At 41.5% G+C, this 12,433-nt stretch overlaps 2 protein-coding genes across 2 annotated transcripts in view; both read right to left on the bottom strand.

The window, feature by feature from the left end:
• Positions 1-19: 19 nt before the first annotated feature.
• amt (aminomethyltransferase) lies at positions 20-6,453 on the bottom strand. The gene is made up of 9 exons (XM_008423839.2): positions 6,031-6,453; positions 4,759-4,926; positions 4,525-4,605; positions 3,899-4,030; positions 3,668-3,746; positions 3,352-3,497; positions 2,401-2,581; positions 1,995-2,150; positions 20-1,505 (listed from the first exon to the last, which is right to left on the bottom strand). Exons 1-9 carry the CDS (start codon positions 6,157-6,159, stop codon positions 1,330-1,332), a joined length of 1,248 nt encoding a protein of 415 aa, XP_008422061.1. The 5' UTR covers positions 6,160-6,453; the 3' UTR covers positions 20-1,329.
• Positions 6,454-11,196: 4,743 nt separating this feature from the next.
• The window catches only part of hyal3 (hyaluronidase 3), a 3,841-nt gene continuing 2,604 nt past the window's right edge, over positions 11,197-12,433 (bottom strand). Inside the window, exons 3-6 of the mRNA XM_008423840.2 lie at positions 12,033-12,180; positions 11,820-11,946; positions 11,656-11,745; positions 11,197-11,574 (exon numbers count right to left, since the gene is read on the bottom strand). Of these exons, the coding sequence (XP_008422062.1) occupies positions 11,275-11,574; positions 11,656-11,745; positions 11,820-11,946; positions 12,033-12,180 (665 nt within the window). The 3' untranslated portion in view covers positions 11,197-11,274. The remainder of the gene's footprint in view (positions 11,575-11,655; positions 11,746-11,819; positions 11,947-12,032; positions 12,181-12,433) is intronic.

Raw genomic sequence — 12,433 nt, 5'->3', positions numbered from 1 at the left:
AAATAAGTAAACGATCAGAGGCAACTAGAAAAGCACATTTTATTTATTCAAAAGTAACTCTCTACTGAAAAATGCTTTAAGAAGTTCACACAAACATTCAGCTGCACATAAAAACGCAAGTTAATCGCATTGTTGCATAGTTTCAAGTTGGCAAGTCAGTAGTACATTTCATCAAGCCACTAGAAACCTCATGTTAAAATAGAAAGCTCTAACTACATCTTGACTACTTTTATTAGAGGCTAGAGTAAAGATTAAACATTAAACTAAATAAATTCTATAAATTAGACTGCTATTTTCCCATCTGGATTTATGAATTGATACTATCAAAACATACAAATTAACATTGTCATCATTATTATTATATGATAAAAAAAACACCAGACCCCATCATATTTGTTCATAACTACTGTAAATGCAAATATTTCTATGCATATTTGCATTTACAGCATTAGAAGACGAAAAACCGTGCACGAATGTACTGCAGCCTAATTCACAAAACAGTAGTTTGCTAGTCACACACACAGTCTCGCTTGTCAGGTTCTGTGACATTTGTCTCCATCTTTCCCGTTGTACCCTCATATTTCAACCAAAGTGGAGCATTTTCTTTTCTTCATAGTTAAATTGATTATTGAGACTGATGGTCATAAAAATGCTAAAATCTCATATGTAACTCAAAATGTTTGCTGAAAACTTTACAATAACTCTATAATGACTTGGAGTGACCTCCAGCTGGTCGATGTCATTTGCTAGAGTCATGTAACCAAATTTTCTCCATTAGGAGAACAATGTGGGAATGTACTTAATTGTTGTCAAGTTGAGTGCAGATTTACAAATGGTCCATATAAAGTGTACCACGGACGATGGCTCCATTTGGTACTAGAAAGGAAAAATAAAATAAAATAAAATAAAGAAGTGAGGGACAAAAAGAGTAGACTGCAAATTGTTGGTTTGTATCATAATGACTTGACAAATAAAAGTTTCTATTGGGGTCCCATAAAGGTGCTAACATCATCAGTGCTACCTGTACCCTCATGCCACCTGCTTTTCATTCCAAACAGTTTAATCCGTGTTATCAAACTATGGATTCATTCAAGTCAGCCTGCCTAAAACTTACAGTCTTTACATCTTCCATAACCTATCAGTTTTCTGTATTGAATATGGCTGTTCACAGCTGAACACCAACCACGTTTACAGTGTTGCTTTTTTTCCCCCACCCTTATTGGAAAGTATTTTTAAATCCTAAATTGGCCTTTTATTGCTGGAGTTAAACACCAGGGGACGATGACAGTAAATGAGAGAGGAATAGTAGAATGATCCAGTGTGCAGTTCCTATCCAGTGTAGTAGTTTGTGGGGACGAAGGGCATCTTGCTGACGATGGCTGGGATTGTTTTCTTTCTGATTTCAACTTGGACGGCTGCTCCGTTCTTGGCAAATGCTGCGTCCACGTAACCCATGGCAACGTTCTTTTTCAGACAGGGAGAGGGACAGCCGCTGGTCACTTCCCCTATCAAGAACAAGAAAGGTGTCAGTGAAAATAAATAAACTATGTGATGACGCTAGTTTAATAAACCCTCCTGCAATAGACTCATGAAAAACAACGTTCAGACATTGATTTCCAGATAATGGATGACTGTTCATTTATTAAGAAAGTAGCAAGTATTTGAATTTATCTATGGCTAATAAATTGCCTTAGAATTGAAAAATGTGAAGTAATGCACGACTTTTTAAATTAAATGGTACATTTTGTGAAGAGTTACGGTTTAGGGAAATGCAAGGGTTTTGCTGACCCCTAGTGGTCAAATTATTTAAGCCTGTTTCAAACAACAAACAAAAAGGTGATTCAGATATTTCAATGCTTAATCTAACAAATAAATAGTTCTATTTATCTAACAGTGATATGCAGTTGCATTACTTTCTTATATGATTCTATCCACATGATTCTACTCTCAATTTCAAATTCAGATAAGTCCTCGGCTCCTTGTCGATCCCTCACCTATGACCTGTCCATCAGGGCTGAGGATTGGGGTGTGCTGTCTCACTGGGGGACCGGTGGACACCAGTCCAACTCTTTTTCTGGCTGTCTTGGCTTTGATTTGCGGCACAATGATGTCAGCGCCAGGGAAATCCTTCGTCTGACGCCTGCGCTTCCCTGCAAGTGAGACGGAAAACCAACAGAGCCCTTTTAAAATGTTTAATTAAGCAGGTTTCCAATAAGATAGGCCTTATCAAATATTAGAAAATATCCAAAAACGATAGGCAGGAGAGAGCATTACTTGCCGCCTTGCTCAGGCTGAAGTAAAAAATGCATCGACTTAACACACTTATGAGTGTCTGTGCTCAATTATGCATTTATGCATTCAATAGCTACACGTCGACTGTTACCACAAAAAAAACCTAACCTATCGTCCAAACAAGACTGGCTTCCACAGGTGTGGTGGTCTCATCTATGTCGTTGCCGTAGAGACAAAGTCCCGCCTCCAGCCGAAGACTGTCTCTGGCTCCCAGACCAGCCAGCTTCACCTCACTGTTGCTAAGCAGCTTCTCTGCCAGCTCAACCACTCTGGAACGAGGAACAGAAATCTGGGAGACACAGACAGACAGAGTAACTTTAACGTCGACATCCTACATCTTAAAGTTTCTGTTGCACGAATAAAACTACTGACATCTACCAACCCTGGAGGAGCTATGGAGATCCACAGCTCAGGTGGGAAACTTTACAGGACAACTAGGACTTGGTCATTCTGTAGAGCTGATCTTTTTGGGAGAATGGGACAGAAAGTTGGAAAAAGTAGGGGGAAAAAAAAAGCTTTTTGTAGTTTGCCACAAGAGACCCAAACATGCAAGAAAGTGCTCTGGTCACAAAAGACCACAAATGTTTGGGTCTTCATGGAAACTGCATTTAGCACTTCATTTTAAACAACTGATCTCCATGTTGGTGTGGCATCATGCTGTGTGGATGCAAACCTTTGGGAATTTTCTAATGTATAAACTGTTTCTTCAAAAACCTAAGATGCATCCAACCAAGTCGCTGAGCTGCTAAATGTTTGTGGTACTTACCATGAAGTCAAAGTGAAAACAGAAAGCTTGGTTAATTAAGATTTTAAATCTCTCGAGTTGAAATGGAGAGATTTCATTTGGTCACCCCTGGTTTAGGTCGAAGTGTACTTCAGTACTAGAATGGTCCAAAGATTTATCACTATGAATACAACTTTCGACCCTTTTGACACATTTTTTTAAACATTCAGTCAGAATATTCTGGGGAAGGTCTGAGAAAAGAAGCCCAATGTTGGACAGAAATGAACAACCAGACCCCGATCCAAAGTTTTTAGCGTCGCATTGGAGATGCTCACCTCCACCCCGTCCTCTCCGGTGTACCCGCAGCGGGTCACCCTGCAGTCAGGAATACCGAACACCGTGACCAGGGTGGAGGTCATGAAGGTCAGCTTACTGAGGTCTCCTTTCAGCCCAGCCTGAAGCACCTGAGCCGTGGTGGGACCTGATGACACAAAAAGACTTGGAAATTTAAGCACAGAGCGAAGCACAGAGCGAGCTTTAGCTTGTCTTAGAACTAAAGTAAAGCAATGTATATGAAACCAATTAAGGAATGAAATAACAAAGGATACTTTAAGAAGGGAGAGCAAAAGAAAGACAGAATGGGTGCTTGACCTTGAAGTGCAATCAGGGCTTCGTCAATGAACTCCAGGTCCACATCAAACCCAGCAGCTTTGTACTCTGCCAGTCTGGCCTAAGAGTTAAAACACACACACACACACACCCACCCACACACACACACACACACACACACACACACACACACACACACACACACACACACACACACCCATCAGTCATTTCCCAGGCGATTCCAGGCCAGTCAGCTTCCACAGATTCCTTCACCTTCATATGAGCCGAGTCTTTGTCGGCGCAGCCGGCGTTGGAGACCACGTAGAGGTAACCCTGGTTGGTCTTTGTCACGATGAGGTCATCAATGATTCCTCCTTTCTCGTTGGTGAAGAGAGACAACGTACCCTGAGAGGAGAGAAGAAAAAGGAGTGGGAGGAGAGGGTGAAGAGTTAAAAGAGAAACTCAAGAATTTACTGTAAGGATATGAATAGATCTGCTTCTCTGCAAAAACAATGATAAACTTAGAGATTTATCTTTTTTTGCGTTCAGGATTATCGGTGTCCTGATGCAGAGAGAGATGAAAGCCAAACTGAATTCTACTGTATATTAGGAAATGTGGTTTAACAAAGTTAAAGCCATCTCGTAATTTAAAGGTCAGTAAAGACTTCGATAAGCTGTCTAAAGTGTCTATTCACTACTATGTAGTAAAAAAAAGAAGATGGACTGCACTTTGAAAGTTTTTAGAACTTATTTCTGCATTGTTCTCGTGTATTTGGAAGTAGAAAGACATTTGGAAAGCAGTTAAAGCTCTGTTATGGTAGTTCAGCGACAGATCATCTTGTTGGAATCACACAGAGATTTACAAGGTGAGAACTGGTAACAGCGAATCCTTCTTCTACCTGGTTGTCCTTCAGCTCTACGATATCTGCAACCACCAGAGACTCCATGAACTTTATCCGGTCTTTTCCGTAGATTTTGGTCTGACTCAAGAAACGAGAGGAAAATAGGAATACAGTGGTCAAATGTACGAAAAGAATGTATTTCTATAAAGGCTAATCTCCGTTTGTCTTGTCCCGATTTCAAACCGGCGAGCAAAGCCAAATGTGGAGCACTTGAGCTTTAGCGTGCCTCACCTGGAGCATGTGGCTGACATCAAAGATGGAGCAGTGCTCCCTGGTGTGCATGTGTGAGGTGATGTGGCTGTCTTTGTACTGGACAGGCATACTCCAGCCAGCAAACTCCACCATCTTTCCACCATTGTTCCTGTGGAAGTCAAAGAGGGGGGTTTTCTTCAGGGCAGCCTGGCAGGGAGAGGGGAGGAAAAAAACAAAACAAAACAACGACCAACTGAGTCAGAGGAGTTAACAAAAACACAGCAACTACACGTTTTTTTTTGTTGTTGTTTTTTTTAAAATGCGTGACTTTGAAACCAACAGACTGCATTGGACTTCATTTAGGGGTGCTGGAGTAGAAGGGGTTGAAAAACAAAATGCAAGAAATGCATTTATTTATTTATTTTGCAACTATAAACCGTATGCAAATAGACATGGAGAAAATTGTTTTGCAAGGAAGTAGAAACAGAATGAAAGTGACGATTTTGCCTGATATGCAAAACTACTGAGATAATATGTAATCAAGCAAAATCCTGACACACAGCTCTGTCACAATCCCAACTTCAGCTTTTTTTTTTTTTTTTGATGACCTTTAAACTGGCTGGTGAAGGGAGAACGGACTTATCAGCCTGCTCTGATAACAACGGAGACTCACTCGTGGTTCCAATAAAAATCATTTTGTGCAGCTCGGTGAAGTGAAGCAGACAGAGCTTCTGTCTGCTGGGACTCATGTACATCATGTCTGCATGAGCAGGCTGCTGATGTAGAGCACAATTCTGTTATTACTGAAACACGAAGCCACGCAGACACAGCCAGGTTTACACTGAGGGAATCCAAGACATGACTGTGAACTGAAGTGCAAAACACACTCCGCAGGCTCCGTCACCAGAAGGCATTTCTGATTTAGTAAAAGGTGATCAGATTTGGTCAGATTATTTGTGTGTGGATTAGGACATTTAGGGCTGAGTGTGGGCTGAAGGGTTCATGTGCATTTGAGCAGGATACAACCCCTGGTTCAAAGTGCCTGGGCTGACACTGAACTGTCACTAGCCGTTCATTAAGCACTTGAAATAGTTGGAATCTTTCAAATAATTTTGACTTGCAGATTGGGGAACCTAAAAAGACGACAAACAAAACATACATTTGAAACACTTCCACCAAATGGTTTCAAGCACTGTAAAGACAAATATCATTTTCTGCATATTAAACCACGATGTAATGGTCTGCTCAAAGCAGTCACAGTCCTCCAGAAAGGCAACAAAAAAAGAAATCAATCTGCAGCTTTCCACATACCTCTGCACTGAAATCCCGTCTCTCCTGTGGCGTCTTCCCCGCACATCCAGCACCCGTGACCCGCAGCACGCACTCCCTGGAAGCCCGCAGCCCGAGCCCGGAGCCCGCGGCCGCAACCCGAGCCCACATCCTGCAGCCTGATCCCCGCTCAAGTGTTTAACTTGGACCCGCTCGATGCTCCAGCCGTGTTAGCACTTCCGCTTTGCTTCCAAACTGTTTGAACTCAACAACGTGGGATTCCTGCTTTCATTGCAAAAAAAAAAAAAAAAAACACATGGAGCGTAGGTAACGACGAAGGAAGAAGCAAAGACTTGTGGGAAACGTAGTTAATAAGTTCACTTTAGTTCACTGGAGATCAGCGTTTTTAAAGCGGGATTAGGATGTTTTGGTCATGTCCCGGAGTGAGCAACAAATTACTCTCTGATCACATTAGCGTGACAGATCATCACCATGGCAACAGGGGGAAACAGGAATATCTTCACACTGCAACTACATTGATTTTAAGTCATGAACAAATACTTAAATTGTAATTTTAAGGTTGAACAAAAAATAATGTTCTTTTATTAACAATAAGTAAATAGATAACAGGAGCTGTGTGTTTTGTTTTGTAAACAGCTCCAGCTCTGTCAGATTGGATGGAGATCACGGGTTTATTGCCACACAGATTCTCAATTTTAAACATTGACTTTCTCTTGATGATTGGATGGATGTTTGTACAACATTAACATTTTCCAAGGGTTTCAAAAACCCTTAAAAAAAAGCTACTATTCAGCAAAATATTCCAGACATTTTTACTTAACTGTAACCATGACACCAGCTTCACAAACAGATGCAGTTGTTTTCAGAGGAGCACATGCAGAAGCAACAGGAAAAGGACAATTTCACAGACTCTGTCTGCGCTGATTTGTTTGTTAAAGCTTTAGATCTGCTTCCTTCAATCAAAATCTCTCATATTTTTTTCTGTGTCAGTGTTTGTGTGTGTTGATCCCATCATGCCTTTCACCCGGGTCACTGAGTCATCCTTTTGGCCAGAGGAACTAATAATAATCTCATGTCTCTGGTGCTATTTTGGACTGTGAAGGCCTGCAAAGCCAAGCATGTGCATGTTGGGAGGGGGGCGCACTAAGGCAGAGAAAAAAAACTTCCTCTGCTGCTCATATCTCTTTTCTTACGTCTCCTATGGTGCGGCTGTGGTGGGTTAAATCTGAGTATTCAGACTCAAACCCAGTTTGGCCTCTGTTTGTTCCGGAGCGTCCTGAAACTTTGTTGAGACTTTAGGAAATTTGTACCTGGAACCAACAAGCTTTTTTTTTTTTCTTTGTGAAGGAACAAAGTGGACCAAATGTATCTGGATTAACCTGGCTTCAGTTGATAGCGCTCCTGGAATGTGGATTTTCACTCAAAATACATTTTGATGCTAATCTTGTTGGCTCAGATGCATGTTTTGGCAGTTTGCTGTCAGCATGTGAGAGGCGAACCAGAAGACTAGAAGACCACAATCCGGCAAACGGGATTTTCTTTACCAGTGTCGCAAGGTAAGAGGAATTGTCAGACAGGTGGCTAACTATTCCATCAGACTAATTCACAGAGTGAGTGTGTGTACTGATTTATTCTGTCAGTCATTTATTTATCAGTCATGAGCACATTCTGTCCTTTAACCCTTGATTCAAATTCCAGCAGCATCATGTTTGATAAGCAGCTCTAATAATAGGTCTCATACCTAAGATATTCATGCATGTTTTTGTTGTCAAATAGACCGAAATGATCTGTTCTTTTCTTTGACATATGAATAGATTCTATCTTAACATCAAGATCAGAATCTATTTCACATATTCCCACATTACCAAGAAGAAAATGTTATTGTCTTTCTGTGATGTGATGTGTATAAACCAAAACAAAACGAGTTAGTGCAACACCATGAGACAGGAGAAATGGAAATCCATTCACCAAATTAGTCCGTATGAATCTAGCCATTCTCTGGACGTGTTGGAGGTTTCTGTTAGAAAACGTCGCAGATCAAACAGCGTCATGAAGGTCAGCGAGAAAGCTGTGGAGAAGTTTAAGTCAGGTGTGGGGATTAAAATAATATTCCAAGCTTTGAACATTTTGCAGAGTTTCTGTTCAGTTCATAATCTGCAAAATGGAAAGGATATGACACGACTGCAAACCCACCAAGACATGGCCGTCCGACTAAACTAATAAGTTGGACACGGAAAGCAGTAAGCAGAGGAACAGACAAGAGGTCCGCGGTCACTCAGGAGGGAGAATCTGTTGACACGAACCTGGCCTTTTACAGAAGACTGGCAATAATGGGGAATCCTAGAAACTGGAGATAGCAAGAGACTTGAGAACGGGGATAGGTTTTCACCGTCCTGCAGAAAAACAACCCGTAACATGCAGCCGGAGCTGCATTTGGATGGTTCAAATCAAGGTGTGTTTATTTGCTAGAACAGCCCAGTGAAAGTCCTAATCTAAATCCAATTCATAATTTTCTATTTAGGAGCATCAGGGTATATAATGTGTCGAATACACAGAAAATCTCTTCAGTTTTATTTGCAAGAAGGTGTCCTCCTACTTCTCCATAGTAAGGTACTTCATGATTGTCATTAAATATCACCAAAGTCACATCTGCCCCCGCATTTTCCATCAGCTCAGAGAGACATGTCGAGGCCTCCGTCGTCCCAGACCACCCCTCAGTTCTACAGGGTGAGCGAGAGAGACCTCACTGAGATCGAGCTGCATTCCGTCGACTCCATCAACGACCTCCACCGAACGCACCCCGAGCACAGCCACAAAGGTGCTCACAGTCTCAGCACACACACACACACACGCACACACACACACACACACACACACACACACCCACATTCGACCAACCGACTTACTTTTCACCCTGTGTCCTTTTCAGGGATGAGGCCTCCTCGTCCTGCGTACACACCGTCCCCAAACGGGAATCTGTACACACACGACGGGACAGCGGTCAGTCAGAGAGGGCGCCCGCTGGGCAGCAAATGGCAGAGACGTCTTCAGGACATGTTGACGGCGAGTACATCGAGGGCCTACGCCGCAGGCTGCGCCATCGTCACCCTGCTTCTGCTCACTCTGTTGCTCATCTTCGTTTTAGGTAATACGTCTGTTTTCATTCGAATTTCGCAAAGATTCTGCTGTTCTTGACCCTTAGGCCAAAAATGTCTGCTTCAGTTTTTACATTTTTCTCAAATAATTTAAAGGAAAACAAAAAATGTTTCTCAAAAATGTATCTCTTTTTCAGGAATTTAGAAAATCATAGTATTCCCAACATTTCTTGAACCGGAAAAGTTTAGTCTGACTTGAGAAAAATAAGATTTTGTGTATTTTTACACAGCGTATGTAAAAACGACTAAATCGGCTTTAAATGGGCATCACCTACATAGGCGTATTATCTTTCCTAATCATGAAATAATTTCAGCCCATTTCTATCCTTAGGGTCCCCATATACCAAATAAAATGTAATGACTTCTTTAAAAATAAATAATAAACACAATATCTGCATTTTTGTGCCTCCTCCAGTCCAGCAGGGCGGTGCCATCAGGACGCTGACTGAGGCTGTGAGGGAAAAGGAGGCTGCAGCCGACAAGCTGGAGCTGCTGATCCAGGAGCTGCAGGAACTGAGGCGAAACATGACGGCCATGAGACGGGGGACATGAGGAGGACACGCACAGAGTCCTCAGCGCTGTGCTAGTGTACCCACACAAGATTGTTTTATAGATGGTGTCAAATACTTTTGCAATGTGAAGTATAAAACTTTGTTTCATGTTGGTTTTGGTCTTTTGTCTCCAAACACTACCTGTGCTTTGAGTTGAAATGTAACAATGATATTACTTGTCTTTTCACGTATAAATTGCAGAAATTAAGCAAAACAAAAATAAATATATATATATTTATATATATATATATTTAAAAATGTGGTAAATTGCTAAGAACATTTTTTTTTTCTCATTTTGACAAGAAGTTGATAAAGAGGAAAACTGTGTATCTTTATTAACCAAAATTTATGAAATTCTATTTCGTCTTATTTAGTTTCCCAAATAGAAATAAAAGTTGTGGAGGAGCAGAGTAATCCAGGCTCATTCAAACGGGGTTTAACAGCAGATAATGTTGTAATTCTGCCAAAAACACAGAACTGATAATGCTGATATCAGATCCTAAATTAGAATAGGCAATTTGTTATTCATAATGCTTCTCAATTTTAACAGCTCACGTGCTGTTTTTATACTTTTTTATATAATATATTCATATTAGTCCTAACTTCAGCTTTGGATATGCAAGAGGATCCTGGAACCAAAATATATCCTACATTAAACAACAACAACAAAAACCCAGGGCCTTTATTATAAAAAAGCTCTCATCAGCAACGCGAGTTTTCTCAGTGTGCTACTAGCAGCATTGTTATGTACACATTATGTCACAAACTGGAATTATCTTAGAAACTACTAATAGATTAGCTAAGATATAGCTTGTTGTTAGCTAATATGCTAACAGTTTATGTGCAATCATTATTGTACTTTAATTAAACAAGACAGTCACCATTATCTACTAAGCTGAAGGAAGTTGATATCTATCCATCTATCCATTTTCTGTTCACCTTTGTCCCTAGCAGGGTCAGGAGGGGTGCTGGGGCCCATTAATTTGAAAATACTATTTGATACACTGACAGTAGCTTATAGGTGATCTTCAGCTAAATAGCAAGCATATGCTAAAATGCTAACATTATGTTGTTGGCTAACACCAATAAAAGTAGATGTTGAAAACAAGAAAATGCTGCATTTTATAAGAAACTCAAGCAGTTTTTCCAATATTGTAGCTTCTGGTGTGGCAGCAGTATTGCCTGTCACATGGCAACCACAGCAGGAAGGGATTATTGGTAGAATTTATGTTCTTTGTTAATCATTTAGGTTAGCTACTTAGCTTTTAGTGATTAGTCTGATCTTGTTACTCTCGTTTATGTGTTAATTATTTGTTAAAATCTGTTAGACGATAAGTGAGGGAGGTAGTTGTCATGACGAGGTGTGAATGTTTAAATATAGGAACTAAAATACCATCTGCTGCCTTGTTCCTGACCACTGTTGAACTACGGCATGTTGCAATAGCTTTACAAATTATATTGTAAAAAAAAAAAAAACTTAGTAAAGTTACCTATAGCAGGTTTTTTTATTATTATTATTCAAAACCCTGCAATGCAGTTTCCTGACTGAAGGACACTCGTCAACTCTTGTCCTGACCACTCCCAACCATCTTCCTCTGGCACCAGGTTCCAGTCCAGCCTGAGTAGCACCGACACCTAAAATGCTGCTGAAAGTATTTGCTGCTGGCGGAGTCCGTGCCATTGTGAGAGACAGAGACGGGCGTAGATGATAGACTGCGACCGGAGTTGGGGCGTCGCCTAGCGCAGCGGCCATGACTGTAGCAGAGCTGGAGGCTGCATCGCGACGCCTCGGCCCTCAGGGTCTGAATGAAGGGGCCCAGGACGGTGTGGATGTAGTCTCTGAGGAGGACGCACTGTTTCTGGTAGACGGGAGAAGACAACATGGTTACACACACCGGCTCTGGTACGCACATGCATCATGATTTTGGTCAGTCACGCACTTTTGATTTGGCAAACTTCATCTCTCCCCACAGCACGACTCCAGCTGCGCCGAGCGACGCGCTCTCTCCAAGTGTGTGCTCCAAGTCCGTCTGCAAGCCCAGACATTCTGCTATGCTTACAAGCTTAATTTCACCGTTTTATATTGACGTGAACGAGCGGCTACCTCGCTGAGAAAGTTGAGAGTATGTGTGAACGCCAGTCGAGCGTACGGAAGGACGGGCGTGGCCTGGTTGTTACTGTTGCCATGACGCCACGTTGACGCCACTCTCAAAGCCTCCAGCAGTCTGTGTCTGAGTGGAGGAAACGGATCGGTTTATGTCTTTGGTTTCAAACAAAAGGCTGTGGTAAAACAGAACATAAATGTGTGTGTTTGTACCGGATCATCAGAGCAGCATCTGTGGACCCTGCCAGCCGCTGCGGCAGGTAGATGCTGGGATAGAGAGCTGTGGACTGAGCCCACAGCCAGGACAGCCGCTCGTTCTTCTGCTTCGTCCCCCAGTGGCAACGTCCTGTGTAGGTTTTATCTGATATCACACATGAAGTAAAACACACTGATGTCAGTTTTTACAATTGGTTAAATGATCAGAGTTACATTTTGAAGTTGAAGCTTAAGTAGAAACTATTTGCAGCGTTTTGCAAAGTTGTTCATAGCCCTCATATATTTTCACATTTTGTGTATTTTAATGGGATTTGTGATGTGGAAGGAAAATAGTTGGCAGTTTTCTATATTTTCTGCCAATTAAAATCTGAAAAGTGTGTCATGCGTTTTATTCACCC

The sequence above is a fragment of the Poecilia reticulata genome, linkage group LG12 (assembly GCF_000633615.1).
Source record: "Poecilia reticulata strain Guanapo linkage group LG12, Guppy_female_1.0+MT, whole genome shotgun sequence".
NCBI lineage: Eukaryota > Metazoa > Chordata > Actinopteri > Cyprinodontiformes > Poeciliidae > Poecilia > Poecilia reticulata.
The sequence above is the reverse complement of the archived record's forward strand: the minus strand, read 5'-3'. Positions and strand labels throughout refer to the sequence as shown.

What these genes read in the sequence shown, in the direction of transcription:
- amt (XM_008423839.2), bottom strand. Translation starts at nt 6,159, where the DNA reads ATGTGGGCTCGGGTTGCGGCCGCGGGCTCCGGGCTCGGGCTGCGGGCT. An exon ending in ATGTCAGCCACATGCTCCAG is followed by an intron (nt 4,606 to 4,758) that starts GTGAGGCACGCT and finishes TTCTTGAGTCAG; the next exon opens with ACCAAAATCTACGGAAAAGA. An exon ending in AAGACTCGGCTCATATGAAG is followed by an intron (nt 3,747 to 3,898) that starts GTGAAGGAATCT and finishes TTTAACTCTTAG; the next exon opens with GCCAGACTGGCAGAGTACAA.